The sequence below is a fragment of the Alligator mississippiensis genome, chromosome 5 (assembly GCF_030867095.1).
Source record: "Alligator mississippiensis isolate rAllMis1 chromosome 5, rAllMis1, whole genome shotgun sequence".
Lineage (NCBI taxonomy): Eukaryota > Metazoa > Chordata > Crocodylia > Alligatoridae > Alligator > Alligator mississippiensis.
In genome coordinates this window covers 125,987,147-126,006,842 of record NC_081828.1, presented here as the reverse complement: position 1 = coordinate 126,006,842, position 19,696 = coordinate 125,987,147, and the positions used below count along the sequence as shown (strand labels likewise).

Here is a 19,696-nt window from a genome sequence, read left to right as displayed (position 1 = left end):
TGTCTGAGTACAGACAGAGCCCATGTAGTAGGTCCTTCCCTATGCTGAGTTGCTTAATTTTGGAGGCTTACACATTGAACGAGCTTTAAAAATTCCTGGCCTCATTTGTAATTCCTCTCCATCTTTGTTTTTATTTTCCTATATATTTCCCTTGTGAAAATTATTATAGTTGCAATTTATCCTCTTACCACTAATGTTTGGTGTCTTCTGATTGTTGCCTTCTAGAGTGCTGAGTAGCAAGGCAAAATTGCTGTCTGGAAATGGGTGGCTGAGATGGAAAATTAGGTGATTCAACTCTGATTACACAGTTTCCCATTATTACAGTCTGTCTGTTTGTCACTTCCATATGTTGTATAGTTTCAGTGACAGCAAAATTTTAAAAAAAGAGAGAGAGAGAAATCTGGGACAGTTTCTTTGGGACAGAGGATAAAGTATGGACATGAGCATCTAAGTGTCAAATACAACCATACAGAGCATCCCTGCTTTGCTACAGTAATGGATTTAAAATCCTAATATCTTTTCTAGAGCTTGTGATTTGAGACTTGTGTAAGTGTATGTGAAACAAGTAGCAGTGCTGCTTCAGTAACAAGCCCATTGGTACTTCCTACACTAAGACTTGAATTTGTTCCCCAAACTAGGCATTGCTTAGGAGAGTTATGGTATCGCCAAATGGAGTGAACATTTTATACCGTAGAAAAAAGAAAAATGCTCAAGTAATTGTATATGACTTCTCAGTAGCCAACTGGAGAGTTCTGGTTTTTAGCTTGATGTCTTCCATTGTAGTGTTAGTTATCATGAAGTGTTTTGTAGAGGGTTAACTATTTTATAGTAGCCCAGTTTACAGAGATTGATATAGAAAAATCTTGGTAATATCAATCTGAATTTAAAACACTAAGAGGCAATAGTGATAGTCATTTTTATTGGGTTTTTGTTTTTTAGGGCTGTTGTTGGCCCAAGATGCCTCTGAGCGAGCAGCTCTTCTTCAGCCTGGACTTCTGTCTGATGGGCAGTTTTATTCACCACCTGAATCTGTAGCAGGTAATTATGCTCTGAATTTTTATGCTGGTAGTACTGTCTTCTGGTATTAATTTCCTTTGGCTTGTTCTTAACACAGATGGTATTTAACCTTGTATGTCAAGAAAGATTTTTTTTTTGCTTTTGCTGCAGAGAACGTAGTCTTTATCTGTCTTTTGATGCATTTCACCCATTTGTAACTCAGACTTCTTTCTTAATCCTACTTATGTGACACCTAAAAAGATATTTGCAAGTGAAAAGCTGTACAGGAGTATAACACTGCAGAAATCTGAGACTTATCCATTGCCCCCAAAAATCATCTTTAAATATATTTTTTCACCACACAAAAATAAGAAAATACATTTTAAAATACTTCACAAGTCAGTCAGACATTAATTATGGGATTCCCTCTTCTTGTGCAGAGACTGAAATAAAATCTTTTATACAGATATGATTCTTTAAATATGTTTAATTACACAAGCTTACCATTTAGATAGGAAACTCAACAGAAGCATATAAAATAATTAGTGGTAGAGTTGAGGCCCTTGGTTCTTGTGTCCATAGTGTCATGAAGCCTCATGAGGCATCATTTCTATTGTCAACAAGTTGTTCTAAGGACAACAAGTTTAACATAAATCATAACTTGAGACTGAGGCCTTTCTTGCTTTTCAATTACTAGAAAACTTAGTTCTGTTTAAAGTTTTGCAGATGCATATAAGAAATTGAGTTCTGTTGAGGCTTATGTCAATTTTATCTTCAGTAAACCATGGTCAGGTCAAGGTAGGAAAACATAAACCAGAAACAAATAGCTATACAGTCATATCCAAAGATGCGCTTACTTGCCCCAGACAGTTTCATTCGGAGTTCTGAGACACAGATGTTGAACCCTTCATGTCAGATTAGTCACTTTAGGAGAAGAGAACTGCTCTTAATACAGAGATTTTCATATTTTAAAAAGGGATGTAGAGGATGGCAGGTAAAGTGCTGACATAATATGCAGAATACTAGAGATAAGGTCATGTCTTGTTAGGTTGTCTTTTAAAGACTCATGTTGGCAGTACTTTTTATAGACTAATTCAGCTCCTGACCTTACAGTTAGTTTAGGGACCCTTCATAGCTTTGTCCTTAGGGGTGTTCACTTACAGAAGGAAAAAACCCAGAATTATCTCACTTAGCTTCTTGCAAGGAGCTCGTCAGCCAGGGATTAGGATCACTTTTAACAAATAGTGCAAATAGTTAGTTAAGACATGCAAATAGTTAAGACTTGCTAGCAACGTCTCAGCCCTGCTTTTTGCTACCTCCTGGTCCTTTCTATGGCCAGTCCTCTTCTTCCATGCTTGTCCCTTGGGATCTCTTGTGGTTCTCTGGGTATATTTCAAACTATTAAATTAGACAGGATATCTGTATGTAGAGCAACAATAGCGGGGGAAGGTCTTGTATCTGGTTGTAGTACAGTGGGTGTATTCCTGAAGTAAGGAAATCTGCATCTGTTCTTTGAATGAAAGGGTCCATTCTCTTGGCATGGTAAGGAGTCTACAGCTCTAGAAATATTTTGACAGTTGGTCCACACATTTATGACACCTTAAAATCTGCCATTAGAAATGGTAGAAGTGGGGTGTTTTGAACTATCTTAATTATGGCTATGGATCCCTGGAGATAATAGTATATAGTCCAGATTAGATTGGATTCCTTACTGAAAAGATTTTGTTTCATCTTTCTAAACTGTCTTCAAAAGACATCTCTGGTTCAACAGCTCCACCTAGCTGTTAATATGTGTTCCTTTTAGCTTCCAAGTTCTTGGATACCACAGCTCCTAAGAGAAGTCTGTATGTACAGAGAATTAGCTAGGCAGCACAAACCAAATAACCTTTTGTGCAGTGAAAATACCTATAGTAAAGAACAGCAATGTAAATGCCAAAATTGCAGTCCTTTTGTAAAACGACAACATAAAAAAAGGGTCAAATCTGTTTTCATTGTTACTCAGTATTGGCGATTACTTTTTTTTTCTCCATGTGGCTATTAGTGACAGTGCTGTTTACATATCATATGGAGATGAGCTTACACTATCACTGAGGAACAAGAGTGCCGAGATAATTAAGAAGAAATGCTGTTACAGTAAAAATGTAATGAATAGAATAAGTAAAGTGAAAGCATCTGCTAAAATGTCATAGCAGAATAAAAATGTTTGCCTATACTGCCTTCAAGTGGTGATAAGAGGCATCATGACAGTTCAAAACATGGAACAAACCAGTTTCATGCTACCGTACCTTTGCAACTTCCTTGGCTTTGAAATAAAGTTGTGATATTTCCCGTGGGTAGCTATAAACTATAAATAACAGTATGGTCACTGGAAGAAGCATGGATTGAAAATATATTTTCTGGGTAATTTAAACTGGAAAATATTTTAAGTGATATTTATTTTATTTTTAGATCTTTTGTCTAATCTTGCTTTCAGCAGATTTTGAAGAATATTAGCAGAAGTAATTTGCTAGATATAACCTAATCTTTGGCAAAAAAACACAAGGAGAATAGAAACTACATTAGGGTTGTAATGTCAAATTCTGTGCTGTGAAGAAAGAAAACTGAATCAGAGACCAGGATTCAAATGTGTTCCATGATGAATGATGACGATAATCCATCCTGTAGTGATGCCATGAATTTAAGAGAGATGTGCATCCAGAAATAATAGAGGCAGCACTGGTGTTAACATTAGGTGATTACCATATTTCTGATCATTTGCATTTAAGACTTCAAAGAGAGAAGGGAGATTGTGGATAAAAATAAAAGAAAAAATTTTAATTAAAATCCTTAGATATATTTTGTAAATTCAGAGAAGCCGTATTGTATAGTTTAGAAATGCCATTCAAGGGTCATGCTAAACATCGTTTTTATATTTAGCAACAGCACTCTAGGGAGGTTTTGAATAAATACCTCTCTAGAGGTATGTGAGGTGGGGGGGGGGGGGGGGTTTCCTATCCGTATGCTCTGTGCATTTTTTACAGCTTTGTGTGTAGTCACTTCACCCTCTCCCTGTGCAGTCAATTTCTCCCATGCCAAAATGAACTTAAACATCCAGAGGAGATCAGAAAAACATTTATAAATACATTTAAAAAAATAGGAAATATTAGTTAGAAGTGCTTTATTGGAAGATGGAATTTGATTTAAACTAGTGTATTTAAAAAAGAAAAAAATGTCCGTTTTGACTAGAATGGGCCAGCTTCATTTACGGTACTTATATCTCCAGTAAGTGGCTAAAGATTGCTGCATAACCATTACAGTTGTAGCAGGTGCAAAACCAGCCTGAGAACAGTTAGATTTTTTTTTTTTTACAGTTATTTTATAATTTAAACCTCAACATTCAGGAGGCAGTTAAGTCACACCACGCAACAAGAAAATCTCATGCTTTTTTTCTAGTTTGGCAAGAAACAAAATCCTCCAGACCCTGTGGGTTTTACTTTTTACCACAGATTTCATGTGAAAAAATGGAGCACTACTCTTGTCCCAGGTTTGCATCCTGGCTTCAAACTGGTTGGCACAAAACCAAAGCAAGATTCCCAGGCACATCTCATCATAAACAGCTCTTTCGTTGCTGCGATCAAGTGAGGTTCTCACAGGAAAAAATAAAACTAAGATATATGTTCCCATGGACTGGTTCAGAGGCCGAGAGAAATTTCTTTCTAGCCACGGGCACTGCCAGGTGTGTCGGGATGAAGGAGGGGCAAAGAAATCCTCATCTAGATGTGTGATTCCTGTGCCGATCCTTACCTGACTTACATGGTACCTTCACTTCACTAATAGATCTGCCTTTCCTGAAACTATGGTATTGACTGAGGTACTCAAATCCCCTAGGTCAGTAGTTCTCAACCTTTTTTGTACCAGGACCCATTTATAAATGTTGATGGCCAGTCCTGACCCAGTGCCTCTCACTCCTGACCTGCTGCCCCCAGTGTGGGGGGCAGGGAGGGATGTGGGGTGTGGGGAGCCCCAAGCAGCCCCTTGCAGGCTGGCAGTTCCAGCCTGCAAGGAAAAACCACCATTTCCCATGCTTTTGTTCTTTAAAGGAGAATCCATTTTTAAAGTTTGTTGATCCATTTATAAAGTAATTCATGATCCTTTCATATATTTTTGTGGCCCACTTTAGGGTTGTGACCCATGGGTTGAGAAACCCTGCCCCAGACTGCACTTCCTTTTACTAATTGGCATTGGAGATAGGGGCATCTCTTCCTCAGCTTCGGGTGCTGTGTCCAGCTGAATCATTTCATTTGTACATGCCAGAATACTGAGGGCAGGGACACGCAAGCAATGCTGACGGCTCACAGTTACAGCATGTCAGCTGCTGTATTGCAGCTGCCTGTGTGTATGTTCATATAACCATAAAAGCCAGCTCATACTAAGTTATGCTGCTGGGTAAGAGCATATACATTAGGAGTTGCCACAGAGCAGCTGATGCATTGTGAGTCTTTACCTTACTATTGCTCAATTGTGTGCTGTGTCTTGACAGTAAAGTCAAAAAGATGAGATCCAGAAATGGAGGCAGAAGATCACTAATGATTGAAAAGTATATGTGGATGATGTTGAAATGAGACTAATTGTGAGGAAGACCTCCAGTTAATTAGCTTCTGAAGAACTGATCTTATTTCCTCATTTTAAACTTCTTGAAATGAAGTGTAAAAGGTCTGATGTGCATACTAGACTGCAGAGTCTAGATGTCAGAGAAAGCAGATGTTAGAGATTTAAATTGCCTTGTGTCTCCTGCTTCCAGCAGTGGGCACCAACATTCATGTTATTAACATTTTTTTTTTCAAATTAACTTGAAGCTGATTAAAGAAGTATCCTGCGGGAAAACTAATGAACATTAATTTGAAGTGACAAAAAAATCTCCTTAACCATGTATAAATTTAGAACTATTGCTGATCTCAGTCTGGAATGGATTCAGAATAAATTCTTAGCCCCTGGAAAAGTTTTCTGTAGATACATACTTCACAGTTATGTGGTGCTGGCAAAAGAAGCTTCTACCAAGTGAATTTGCACTATTGAGACAAGGAGCTAGATTCTTCAGGAATGCTTCTTCTGATAATGTCTGGTAGATTGAGATGCTGTAATTATCGATGTGTATGGTGCAGTCAGTTGAGTACATGACTGTGTCCTGAATTCCAGTCTTGCTCTTGATACTGGCTTCTCCTTTGGCCTTGGTTAAATTATTTAACCTCTGTATAAAAAATTGTTAAATTCCCAACAGTGGTCACAACTGTGTTCTGATCATACTACATTTTTGCTTGGTCTGACAGTATAAAACAGGGGTACGTGTACCCCCGGTTGACAACCCCTGGTCTAAAACACTGTTAATGTTCAACATGGCATGGTGAGGAAGGGAGGTAGTGATTATTAATCAGCTAATGTTTTATGAACTATTACAAATGTAAAGGCTAATAATGGGCTACATATTCTAAAGTAAAATTGGAAAAAATGCCTATGCAGTTTGAATAGCATCTTTATTTTAAGGTCCTGGATACTACTTTCACAAAATAAATAATTTCCCTTTTTTCCTTCCTATTCAGGATCTGATGAAGAATCTGAAGAAAAACAGGATAGTGAAAAACCAGTTGTATAGCAAATATGAGATAGCAGGCAAGTGCTGCTTTAGGGAAAATGCATCCTGCATGTAACATTATTTTTTCATTTTAATTTAATTCCCTTTGCACACTGGGAATTGGCCATTATGTGAATAGTTAATATGGCAGTTCCCAAACTAGGGGTTGTATATCCAACAGGAAGTCAGTTGTTTGTGCTAGCATTGAGGCTTTCAGCCTGATGGAAGCTGGCCTGATGACCAGAAACAGCTTGAAAATTCCACTGGGTTAACAATTTTGAAACTGTCCTGTTTTTATTTGTTGTGCTGTCTCTCTGCTAGCAAATACTGTTCAGCAATTTTTTTAGGCTATTCAGGGTCTCGATTATGACCTTCCTATTAGCTCTGATTAGCCCAGTCTTCTGCCTTGGAGCCAGTTACTCATGAGGTCAAAGCATATTTGTTAACTGGATTGTGGTCTAAGAACTGTTTATGGAGCACAGTGTAAAGGGAAGTGAATTAGCTCTGTGTGCAAACCTGTTGACCCCCTGGTATTCCTGCTGCTCACCTGGAAGGTTGGAAATGGGCACAGAGTTAAAAGATCTCTTTTGGGGGAAAAAAGGGAGAGAGCCCTATGACAGGAGGGGTAAGATAGAAGATGAGACGTTAGTTGGGTTTAGAGTCTCAAGTGAAGAGTCAAAAGGTTGTGGGGTTTTTTTAATAGAAGAATAAAGAGGCAAAATATTGTTTGGAGAGGGTTTGATTTTTGCAGTTTGTAATCTGTGTTTGTCATTCTGTCTTTAAAATTCAGTGTAAGTTATTTCATTTGTATATCAAGGGTCCTTTTTTGTTAATTGCCTGTTGGAGAAACAGAATTATTTCTCTGGTTTTTAGATTTGTCCTGCCCTGTGCACTGTTTGTACCAAAAATTATTCTAACTGGTGAGGAATGAATCTTAGAAGTTTGCAATTCTTTTCATAGCTTATTTCTGCTTATGTTACTAGTAGTAGCTGTTGCTCTTTTCTTTTGAGTCTCTCCCTCTCTGATGCCTTCTTGGATCAAATTCTCCATTTGTTCATCTTGATTTGTTTAATCTGTTACAGAGTGAAAATCTAAATAAGAAGTTGCCAGGAATGTGATTATGTTGAAACTGTAATGACTATGTCTGTAATTAACTTACTGATGGAACTGCTAACAAAATAACTTATTCATTAGAAAGCAACGGGAGTGATTCCCATGTACTGTTACCTCACAAACTTGTATCTTGTTCACATATGTATATTAGGCTGCCTCTTGGCTGATATGGAAAAAGTACTCATCCATAATGTATTCAAATGATTATTGAAGTTGATCTTCTAATGACTAGATAGTTAATGGAAAGTGTTGTGCTTGTGTACCTAATCAGTAGACCTGTAATATATTGAAGTAAAACTTCTATATGATGAAAATATATTTAATGATTGAATTCACTAGATGAAATTATTTTACTTTGTTCAAAGTTTTGTCACTAATTTTACATTTGCTTTTTTAACTCCATTCATTTTTCTTTTTTTAAATGGATATATGCACTGTTTCTAAAATAAAGCAAAATATTAATAAGACAATGTCCTGTTCTAATATGTTTGCCCCCTTATTGGATGAAGGCTAGCTCTTCCCACTTCTTTGGCAACAAATAGTTAACACTGACTTTTGTTCTTGCATAGATTTTATAGGAAAGATGTAAAAGTTGGTTTAATTTTGCCCACTGTGATACAGTCTAGTGTTAGGTGAGTGTAATTCCTCGTGTAGCAACCTGTGCTACAGGAGAATCCTGTTTGTTTAAATAGAAGGTGTCTGATAACCCTTTGGTTCAGGTTTGTTTTCATTGCAGAGGATAGACATGACTCAGTTTTGGTAAGGGGGGTTGCATAAGCTAGGTGTATTCACAAATTATGAGGTTTACATGGGCAGGAGGGAATGAAAAATAAAGTCTAACATATTGGAAAGATTTGTGATCCCAAGCCCTGCTTTCTGGTGGTCACATTTATAAATCAGTCATTACATACTGTTAAAGTTCACGTTCACAAGTAATATTTTCAGTCTAGTGCAAAGAACAGAAAACACCTTTTATTTTCAGTCATCTCTTTCACTTAATCTTTTCTATGCTGTTTTTTTTTAACTTTTTATATAAATCACTGTTAATGTTGCCTTGCATCATTTTCCAGTGTAAATTCAACACCATTGATGAAAATGTTGGCATTAATACCAAAACACTATGGATCACATTCTTTTTAAGTGCATCTGTTGCAGTTGTTCATCAGATATTACAGTAAGCCAAGATTTCCAAAAAAAGTTGAGGAACTGGTGCTGTTCTTCACTATAAACATGGCAGTTTTTATTCTTTTCTTCTGTGTCTTAGCTAGAGAAATCAAGAAGACTAAACTCATTGCTGTGATTTTTTTCAGGTGATCAGCCTGGGACTTAATGTGGAATACCTACCCTTAAGATCTCTCTAATGGGTTACCCCAAAATTGAAATAACCCTTCACTACTCACTTTAAATCTTGCCCTGTTTGTTAATTTTAACAAGTGCACAACAGCCAGCCTCCTATGATTGTAGATGGCACTGCTTTACTCTGAAGTGGCCTACGAGGTGGCAGCAGTAGTTTCAATAGACTTGTGTCACTAGCTAGAAAGAGAAATTGAAGTGAAAAAAAGCATCTTTTCCCCCAATTCTCAACAGAGAATATTTTATTTTTTCAGAATATTTTTCATCCAGTTTGCACAAAGCATTTCTTTGGGTGGTGGAGTTCTGGGGATTGTTACTCATAATATGTACTTTGAAATAATGTTTTGACAATAAAATTTGAATTTATTATGGCTTTCTTGTTTGTTTATAGTATAGTAATACCTAAAAATGGATCCATTGCACCTGGTGCAGTACAAATACAGAGCAAAAAGACATTGTGGTCCCAAAGAGTTTCTTTTCTATGTGAGCAACTCCACTGTGTTTTAATGGCAAAAATTAATCCTAATGCTGTTTATCAAGAATTGTATCAGAAAAACCACAGGCTTCCCTTCGGACGGTCTGACCTCATTTTTCATCAAAAATTTCTGTTCTATAATGAGTATGCAGTGGGTGAAATATGTACATGATCATTTCTGAATAACTGTTTGCCTTTTACTTCAGTGTAGCTAGTAGTTTTTCTGTTGTTAGACCTGAGGTCATAACAGGTTGGGTACATCATATTTTCTATAGCACTACATGTGTGTGTTTGGATGTAAAATGTTCATTTGAGGATATTTGCCTTCACAATTAAGTTACCTAAAGTCTGAAAGGTTGTAAACCTTGTGTAATAACATTAGGATGTTGAAGCAGGAGTATACCTGCCTATAGGCTTCAGACAGTCCCTTGATCCTTGCAGTAAAGATTTATTCTCTTTAATAGCGTACCTCAGCATACTGTAAATTAAGCTACTGTTTGTAGAATATAAAGTACTACTGTACTGTGTACATGTTATTCAGGCACTTTTATTTGGTTGGTATTTCCATTAGCTATCATTTTTAAGTATATTGTGGTGGAACATGCAGCAGGCTGCGGTTTAACTGTCCTTGTTTTTATCACAAATCCTGACCACAACCTGCCTTTTCTGAACTAGCAGTGACTGGTTCAGTGTATAAAAATTTCCACTAAGTAACCACACTATTCAACAACAAAATAACACAAACATCTACAGGCTCCCCATGTTTAGCATGTTTAAGTACAGGTCACCCTGGGGCTCATGAGCTCTTGCAACTGTGAAATTTGCTACCACAAACTTGATAAACCTCAGCCATTGCTATGTGGTAACTGGTGCAGAACAGGATATAGGCAGCTCTTTTTTTATGCTAAACTTGAAAAGTTAAGCCATATTTGCTCTAGACCATATGAAAAATACCTAGAGGGTCACAATTTCACACTTAAATCTCAAATATTGCAATCTAATGTTATTTAAAAACTTTCTCACTCTTTTTGCTGAAGTGTTTGGGATAGTTTGCAGGCAATATCAATACCAGAATTGGATTCAATACCATAATATAGAATAGGCAAATTAGATTAAATAGGCATAATATAGAATAGGCAAATTCATAATATAGAATAGGCAACATCAATACCATAATATAGAATAGGCAAATTAGCTCACATGCTTCCATACAATATTGAACATATATTTTTTCTCTCTGAAATGCAGGGAAGACTTTTGGCCAGATTCTTAATGGTGTGGAGTTACTAGTTTACAACCCCTAATCTAGCCTAATGAAAGCTTTGTAGTAATGGGTTGTTCTGGTTCTCACAGGGGTTAGACTACAGCAGCAGCAGTGGAGATTCTGTTGTGACTTTTTCCCCAAAATGTCAATGTTATTAAAGGCCATTATAATTGAATGCAGTATCTTTATTTCAGAGATTACTCGTAAGTATTTTACTTTCATTTCCTGGAAAACCAAGCTAACCAACTTTTTGATTCAGATGGTAGAGAGGCAAGGGGGATGCTCTTCTTGACTTGCTGCTCACAAACAGGGAGGGATTGGTTGAGACTGTGAAAGTCAAAGGTAACCTGGTGACAGTAACCATGAAATGATAAGAGTTCAAAATCCAAGGGGTGAAGAGGGAAGGAGAGCACCAGAATAAGGACACCGGACTTCAGAAAAGGAAACTTTAGCAAACTTGGGGGCCTGATGGACAGGGTTCCATAGAGAGAAAATCTTAGGGGAAAAGGAGTCCAGGAGAGCTGGCTGTACTTTAAGGAGGCTCTCTTAATGGCACAGGAACAAGTTATCTCAATGATACAGAAGAATGGAAAGTGCAACAGGAAACTAGCCTTGCTAGCCAGTGATCTTTTCAAGAAGTTGAATCTCGAAAAGGAATCCTATGAAAAGTGGAAACTTGGTCATAGTACCAGGGAAGAGTATAAGACTATTGCACAGGCATTCAGGGAGGAAATTGGGAAGGCCAAAGCACTTTTGAGATGCAGCTGGTAAGGGACATAAAATACCATAAAAAGGGATTCTGCAAGTAAAGTATGTCAAGAGCAAGAAGAGGAATGGAGATTGCAGGGGTTCCTTACAGAATGCAGAAGGCAATCTAGTCACAGGTGGTGCTGAAAAGGCTGAAGTATTTAATGATTTTTTTTTTTTTTTTTTACTTCAGCTTTCACAAATAGGGACAGCTACCACTTCATAAGTGCAGTTGGAAGCAGAGGTAGGGAAGGAGATGATCAGCCTAGAGTAATGGCAGACAGGTTAGGGATTACTTACAAAAGCTGGATGCTATTGAGTAGGCAGAGCCAGACAGGATGAACCCAAGGGTACTGAAGAAATTGGCTGAGATTAATTTCAGACTTGGCTTTTTGAGAACTTTTGGAGGTCAAGTGAGGTCCCAGATGACTGGAAGAAGACAAATATTAAAAAAAAAAAAGGAAAGAATGAGGATCCAGAGAACTACAGACCAGTCAGCCTGACACTGATACCCAGAAAGATCATGGAGCAGGTGCTCAGAGAATCTGTGGTGAAATATCTAGAGAAGAACATGGTGATCAGGAAGAGCCACATGGATTCACCAGGAGCAAGTTATGCCTGACCAATCTGATTTCCTATGATAAAATGACAAGCACCGTGGATGAGGGGAGAGCAGTGGTTATGGTATATGCTGATTTTTAGCAACGCTGTTGACACTCTCCTACGACATCCTCATTAACAGGCAAGGAAATGCAAAACAGACAAAAGTACTGTAAGGTGGATACATAACTGTTTGGATCATTGTGCTCAACAACTAGTCCTCAGTGGTTCAATGTCTAGCTAGAAAGGAGGGATCAAGTGTTTCCCAGGGGTCTGTCCTCGGTCTGGTATTGTTCAACATCATTCATTACTAATTTATGGGATGGAGTGCACACTTTGCAAATTTGTGGATGACACCAAATTGCAGACACTCTGAAAGATAGGGCTAGGGACCAGAGTGCAGAACAATGGTCTGCAATCAATGAGATGAGATTCAGTAAGGATAAGTGCAAAGTCCTGCACTTGTGACAATAACTGCATGTTCAAATACAGACTGGTGAATAACTGGCTAGGATCCAGTACTGCAGAGAAGGATATAGGGGTTACAGTGGACTAAAAATGAATATAAGCCAATAGTGTGCTCTTGTTGCCAAAAAAAACAAACTGTATACTGGGTTGTATTAACAGGCGTGTTACTTGCAAATCAAGGGAAGTGATTCTTCCTCTGTTCAGCACTGCTGAAGCCTCTTCTGGAGTATCATGTCCAGTTTTGGGCCCCATGCTTCAAGAAGGTTGTGGAGAGTTTGCAGACCAGTGCAGGGCAACAAAAATGATTAGGGCTTTGGAGGCAAGACTTGAATGCTGAAAGAGGAAAGGCTTATGCAGAAGAGAAGACAACGGGGGAAGTGAGGGACTTGATAAGTCTTCAAATACCTGAAGGTTGATTATAGAGAGAATGGAGATGGGCTTTTTTCTGTTACTGTGGAGGACAGGACTAGGTGCAATGGCCTCAAGCAGCATCAGGGGAAATTTAGGCTGGAAGTTAGGAAGAACTTTGAGTATGAGAGTGGTCAGGCATTGAAACGGGCTACCTAGATAAGTTGTGGAACCTCCATGCTTAGAAATTTTTAGAAGTTAGATACTTTGCTGGGATAGTTTTAGTCAGGGATGATCTTGCCTTGAGCAGGGGACTGGACTAGATGACCTTGTGAGGTCCCTTCCAGTCCTTTTTCTATGATCCTATGAACCAGTTTAAATGTGTGTTTCTATAAGATTCTGCCTTCTGAATTACAGTTAGGCTCTCAATTCCTATTCATCTTGAAAAGCAAGTAGAAGCTATTCTGAATTGCTTTTGGTTTCAGAAGGCCTGTTCCTGAAGCGAAATACTTTGTATGAACAAGATTTTGGAACCTAGCCAAAGTCTTTTAAAACAGTCCTATGCTAGCAATACTATTTTTTCCAGTTTACCTATTCTGTAAGAAACACTTTCAATAAACCTGTTTTGTAACTTAATCAGCAGGAAAAACAATCTTCTATGGTAATATGCAAAGAAAAAGAGAATTCATAGCTTTAAAACTTTTTGACTTCTTGAAGAACTTACAAAGATGTAAACCGTGTCTTATCAGTCTTCACACAGAGTGTAGAAATACTAAGAGTTCAGTCTCTGAAATTCTGAAAGATAATTACCAACTGTATCCGTGTGTCAAGTGTACTCCTAACAGTTTTTTTTTTCTATCCTACAAGTGCTTTAGGCTCAACTTGCCTGTACCCATACGCATAATGTGCCCCAAGTTAGATCTGCACCTTTTTTACCTTAAAACAACAGATTAATAGTTCTGATTCTAGGTGGAACATTAAGTACATGAAAGATTTATAAAGCTGAGAGTTGGAAAAGAGTTTAAGGTGCCAGAGAACTCTGCTGCTGATTGTGGATTAAACCAAAACATTTTAATAGAGTCATAGAAAACTAGGGTTGGAAGATCATCCAGTCCAACCGCCTGCGCAAAGCAAGACCATCCCCAACTAAATCATCCCAGCCAAGGACTTGTCTAGCTGTGTCTTAGGATGGAGGTTCCACAACCTCTGTGGCTTACCTGTTCAAGTGCTTTACTACCCTTCTAACAAGAGTTTTTCCTACTATCAAATATAAACTTCACTTGCTGTGACTTGAGGCCATTGCTCCTTGTTCTGTCATATGCCACTACTGAGAACAGTCTAAATTGGAGCAGGCAATTATTTTGGGTGGAGGGCCACTTACTGAGTTTTGCAAGCCATCAAGGGCCGCATGGGTAGCCATGCCCCTTGACAGGTACCCTGCCTCCTGGTCGCCATCTTAGGACTGGAAGTCCTGCCTCTTAACCCCTGACCTTTGCCACCAGAAGTCCCTCCCCTTGCCCCCATGAATTACACATTTCAGTAAGGGGTTTTGCCATCTCTGAACCAGAAAAATACTAGATTATATTCTAAAAATCAAACATGTACTACAATATTCATTAATTTCATTCAAAAATATTTTTTTCTCCTGATTTAAATGTATTTGTGTAGTGTACATAGAGGTGATGGTATAATAGCTTAAAATGAAGTCTTACTCTTGTATATTGTGGGAGGGTGTGGGTGGGAGGGTGGATATATGTTTTTGGGTGTGGGTGGGTATGGGTTTTGTTGGGGGTTGTGAGTATGTAGGGGGAATGGCTGGGGATGGTTGTGGCTTGTGAAGGGGGAGGGTTTGTCCACAGCCTGGCAGAGCCCCTACCAGTGCTCCTGCAAGCCCAGGATCTGTGCTCCTGTTGCTCCTGGCCCTGGGCCCCGTGCTTCTACTTGCTGCCACTTGTCCCCTGTCTGACACTGCTTCCCTTCTCCTGCTCTGTCCCAACTGCTCCTGCAGTCCTGGTGCTGTAGCTGGGAACCACGTCATGCTGAATGGCCAGTGTTGGGGGGGAGCAGAGAAATGGCTGCAGCAGGTGAGGGAAGGGGCAGCGAGCGGTAGGGTCTGCACTGGTGCACTAGGGCCAGTGCAGAAAGGGCCCAGAGTGGGGCAGCAGGAGCACGGGGTGGAGACTGCTTGGGGCTCTATGGAGCTGGGCTGGCTCCCTCCTCCCCCTGCTTGAGCAGCAGAGTCCAGCTCCATAGAGCCCCAGGCAGCCTTGCCCTGCGCTTCTGCCACCCCGCTCTGGGTCCCACTGGCACTGTCCCTGGTGCTTCCATCTGGCTGTCACTGTGCTCTGCGCGCCTGCTCGCTTCCCCTTCCTCCCGCCTGCTGTAGCCATTTCCCCAATCCCCCACACTGCTTGCCCACTAGGGGTTCACAGTTGTAGTGCCAGGACAGCAGCAGCTGGCCCGGCTGGCCCTGAGGACTGGAGCAATCGCCCACGTTCCTCCCCTCTCCTTTTTATCTGTATTTCCCTTGGCATGGGGAGGCAGGAACAGTCCCAGGTCAGAATCCTCCAGAAGCCCCAGCTAGGCAGAGGCTTCGGGCCAGGGCTCGGGGTGGGGGTGGAGCGGGAGCCGGGGCCAGGCCAGACCTGCTTCTCTAGCTGCTTGATTCTGCCAGAGGCTCCCCCTGGGTCCTACTGTCCCTGGTTCCTGTCATCCTTGACAGGCATATGGGCAGATAAATATTAATTTTCTAATTTTTTTTAGGGGCCCCATGGACCAGATAGAATGGCCTGGTGAGCTGGATTTGGCCCCCCAAAAAATTAGGCTGCTATTAAATCCCCTCTGTCTTTCATTCTGTAGGCTACTAAATAAGCCCAGTTCCCTTAGCCTGTCCTCAGAAGTCATGTCCCCCAGCTCCCTCACCATTTGAGTTGCCATCCATTAGATTCTCTCCAGTTTGCCTACATCCTTTCTGTAATGGGCCTCCCAAAACTGGACACAGTACTCCAGATGTGACCTCACCAGTGTGGAATAGAGGGGAATAATCACTTCCCTTGATCTGCTGGCAACACTTTTACTAATGCAGCCCAGTATGTCATTTGCCTTTTTGGCAACAAGGGCACACTGTTGTCTTATATTCAGCTTATCGTCCGCTGTAACCTGCCCAGGCTCTTTTCTGCAGAGCTGCTCCTTAGCCAGTTGGTCCCCAGCCTGTACCAGTGCATGGGATTGTTTCATCCTGCAAATTTGCAGCCTGGGGGCAAAATTAGACCTCTGGATATCCAGGTGTCAAAAAATACCCTGGGGGAAAAAAGTTGGCCTGGCATGGTCTGGGACCATGCCCTGAGGCAACCGGTGGCTCAGTCCTCCACAGAGATGCTCTGGTAGCCAGCCAGAGCATCTCTATGGCTGGCCCTTGCCCTGGTGCTTAAGCACGCTGCCTACCTATGCAGGGCAAGCAGCAGTGCAGGCTGCAGGGACCTGGACCTGGCTTCGTGCCGGGTAAGTAGAGGGTTGGGGATCTGGAGGGAGGGGGTGAGGACCATGGGGGGGGGGTGCTGCCCAGCCCCCATTTCTTCCCCCTGCCCCTGCTTACTCTCCTGCCTGGCCTCAACTCCTCCCCCCCCCCCATACTCACTAGCAGTAGCAGCAGCAGTTGGGGCCACTAAGGGCTTTGTGGCAGAGCCCCCCTGCACAGGAGGCAGTGGGGCTTGGCCCCAATTGCATGGCACTTCGCCTGCAACATACCAGCAACAGCAGGTGTGGGCGGCTGGAGTCCAGCAGGGGAGCAATGGTGGGGATGGGAGCCAGAGAAGGAATGAACAGGAGCCTGGAGCTGACCAGGGGAACCCCTGAATCGTCTCCAGCCTCCTGCTCATTCCCCAGCTTGGGAGGCTGGATATAAGCAGGAGCACAAGCAGGGGGCTGGAGACGAGTAGAAGAACAAGCAGGAGATTGGAGACAAGCCATTGGTGACAAGCTTGAGACTTCCCCTGCTGTCTCCAGCCTCCTGCTGGTCTCAGGCTTCCCAAGGCTGGGGACAAACAGGGGAATGAGCAGGAGGCTGCAGACCAGCAAGGGGGTTGGGGGTGGGGCGGTAGCTTATGGCGGGTGGGGAGGGGAGGCAGGGCAATCCATGTGCTGTGTGGGGATGGGGGGGGGGGTTCTGCCTTGTAGGGGGCAGGGGATCCACCCCTCCTAAGCAGCCCCCCACACCCACAGTCCCCCCCACACCTATCCAGACACTGACCCGCATCCCCCCAGCTCCCTCCACACCCACCCACACACCAACACACCTCCCCCCACCTCCCTTCCTGCAAACCCCGCGTCTCCCCATCACACACTCACCATGTGATAAGGAAACCAAAAGCAAACATAATAGATATTTAGGATCTATTTTATTATGATGCTAGAGTCACTGACAGGCTTCCCAATTGCTTTAACATTGTAAATATAGCAATAAAACGTTGCCTATCCGATCAATCCCTCTCTCTTTTGTTCAAAATGTGGAAGAACGTGGATTTGGGGGTATTTTAAAAAGTGAATTTGGGATGCTGCCTCAGCAGTTTAGCTGACACAAGGGACTAGTGTCCGCAGATACCAAGTGGCTGGGCCTCAAAAGTTCCTATCTATTTATAACATTCAAATAAATACCTCAGAAGCTCCTGAGGGCAAGTAGCCCTGAGCTGCTGGCCAGGGCAGGTTTTTTATACTCGGGCCCCAGGCTCTCTCCCCCTGGCTGCAGATCCAGGAGCAGCCAGACAAGGTTATTTTGCCCCAAGTGGAACAGTTTTCTCCACAACAAAGTGGATGTCCCGGCACGTGCGATGAAGCAAAAAGTCGTGGCTCACATTTGCACCACTTGTATTTGAGTTGCTGCAAGCACACATGCTTGCATGTGTGGACGCACTCCATGAGATTTCTTGTGGTCCAATCCTCCAGTTTGTCAAGGTTTTTATGAAGCTCGGTGTCATCTGCAAACTTGCTGAGAGTGCATTCCATCCCATCTTCCCATCTTTGGAGTTTAAATTATTTTTTTTAGCAAATTATTTCACTCTTGGAAAGTTTTTAGGCATCTATTGGAAGGTATAGACACAACTGGATGGGGTAGTATTTTCATTCATTACGGTTTATATGTTAAAAGATGCCATATAGACTTTTGCAATGTATATAAAATAAAAATGTTTGGCTTCATCATTCTGTTAAACTTACATGGGTTTTGTGTCTGTCTAAGGCAAAGTCCTAAAGGACTTTAAGAAAAAAAACCTCAATTTACATTTCCTTCAAAAAAAAATGAAGTAAACAGTATATTATAATTCTCCGTTTTATTTAAATATCTCAACTTTTCACAGTTCTGATACAATAATTACACATTTCTTTTATGAAGGAAATAAATGAAATTGAAGAAAAAAAAATTTCCCATGAAACTAAAAATTAAACAGTAAATTAGTTTTAAGTCTTAGCACTGCCACCAAATGCATTCACACACGCAGGTAGTCTCATTTAGCTCACTGAATATAGCAGAGCTTTCAATATTCATGACATCAGTTGCATGCCTAAGTGTTGAAAGGTCTCAAGCTGATATTTTTCCACTTTTTTTCCACATTTAAAGCAATGTATATTATAGTTATGTGAGCAGCTTTATTAAGCAAAATTAAGATACAAATGCTGACTTTGTAAGCTGGAAGGAATAGTTTAATGTTTCTTTCTGGGGGGACCCTTGGTTGGGCTTTTCATTCTGTATATGAAGAAGAGTACGATGACATAGTACATGCTGCTTTTCAGGAGAAGAACTATGTATATTAAAGATGCAGTCCTGTGCGTGAAATTCTCTGCAATATCAAAAACAAAATATAAATATAATGCCTATACAGTAGTTGATGGCTATAGTTTATGCATCCTAATCAAACTCCATATAATTGAGTTAAGGCTGTAATGGTATTAAACTCCCCCCCCCCCACCCCATTGAATATGCAACACCTGAGCTGAATTTGGGTAGTGTTTGATCTGAACTGAAGGGATGGCATTAGGTTTTGGAAGCTTTTTATGACATAACTGAGAGCAGCTTTCTACATCTTGAAGAATTGTGTGTCATCTAGTTTCAATGATTAGGTTTCATATATATTTTGAATATACAACGTGGTGCTTAATTCTTGCACATACTCTATTAAAAATTGAGAACTGGACACTTGTAAGTTACCTTTGAAAAATACTGTGCCATTTGCTTGCCCGGCAATACAGTTGTCTGTTTGAGTCACAGTTGCTGAAAGAATCAAAGTTATAACATGTAAAGGAAGAATTACCTGTTCAAATGCTTGTTCTGTCTAAGGCCCCTGCTGCACATTACATATATCGTGCAATTAACTGGTTAATCATTCAATACATTTATACTAGCCACAAGTGCAAAGTAATTATCACACAACTGACTGATTAATTATGCAATAAATTTAAACCAGCCACACATGCAAAGTAGTTATCACACCCTAAAAATGACTATCCAGCTATAAAAAAGCAACCAGCTGCAAAGTTACTGCTTGAAAATGCGTAACAACCCCTTTGCTGGCTTCAGGCCACTTTTAATTTTAACATACAAAACTGCCTTAAAGTTTTCTTTAATAGGAATTTTCCTTAATAGGAATTCAGAGATGGAATAAAAAAGTAAAACGGTGACCACAATATAAACAGGTAAAATTGCACTCTTTCCCTGTTCTGCCCCCACCTCTTC

The 19,696-nt window shown here is 40.6% G+C and overlaps 2 protein-coding genes across 7 annotated transcripts in view; one reads left to right on the top strand and one right to left on the bottom strand.

The window, feature by feature from the left end:
* Positions 1-9,437, top strand: part of STARD3NL (STARD3 N-terminal like) — a 50,366-nt gene extending 40,929 nt beyond the window's left edge. For 5 of the 6 annotated variants that reach the window (XM_019483399.2, XM_019483398.2, XM_019483401.2 and 2 more), the window contains 2 exons: positions 940-1,038; positions 6,573-9,437. In XM_019483399.2, coding sequence (XP_019338944.1) covers positions 940-1,038; positions 6,573-6,625 — 152 coding nt within the window. In that variant the 3' untranslated portion in view covers positions 6,626-9,437. The remainder of the gene's footprint in view (positions 1-939; positions 1,039-6,572) is intronic. The other variant, XM_014602590.3, reaches the window with a different exon arrangement.
* Positions 9,438-17,350: 7,913 nt separating this feature from the next.
* The window catches only part of LOC102564433 (uncharacterized), a 37,891-nt gene continuing 35,545 nt past the window's right edge, over positions 17,351-19,696 (bottom strand). The window contains exons 10-11 of the mRNA XM_059729351.1: positions 19,172-19,234; positions 17,351-18,803 (exon numbers count right to left, since the gene is read on the bottom strand). Of these exons, the coding sequence (XP_059585334.1) occupies positions 18,667-18,803; positions 19,172-19,234 (200 nt within the window). The 3' untranslated portion in view covers positions 17,351-18,666. The remainder of the gene's footprint in view (positions 18,804-19,171; positions 19,235-19,696) is intronic.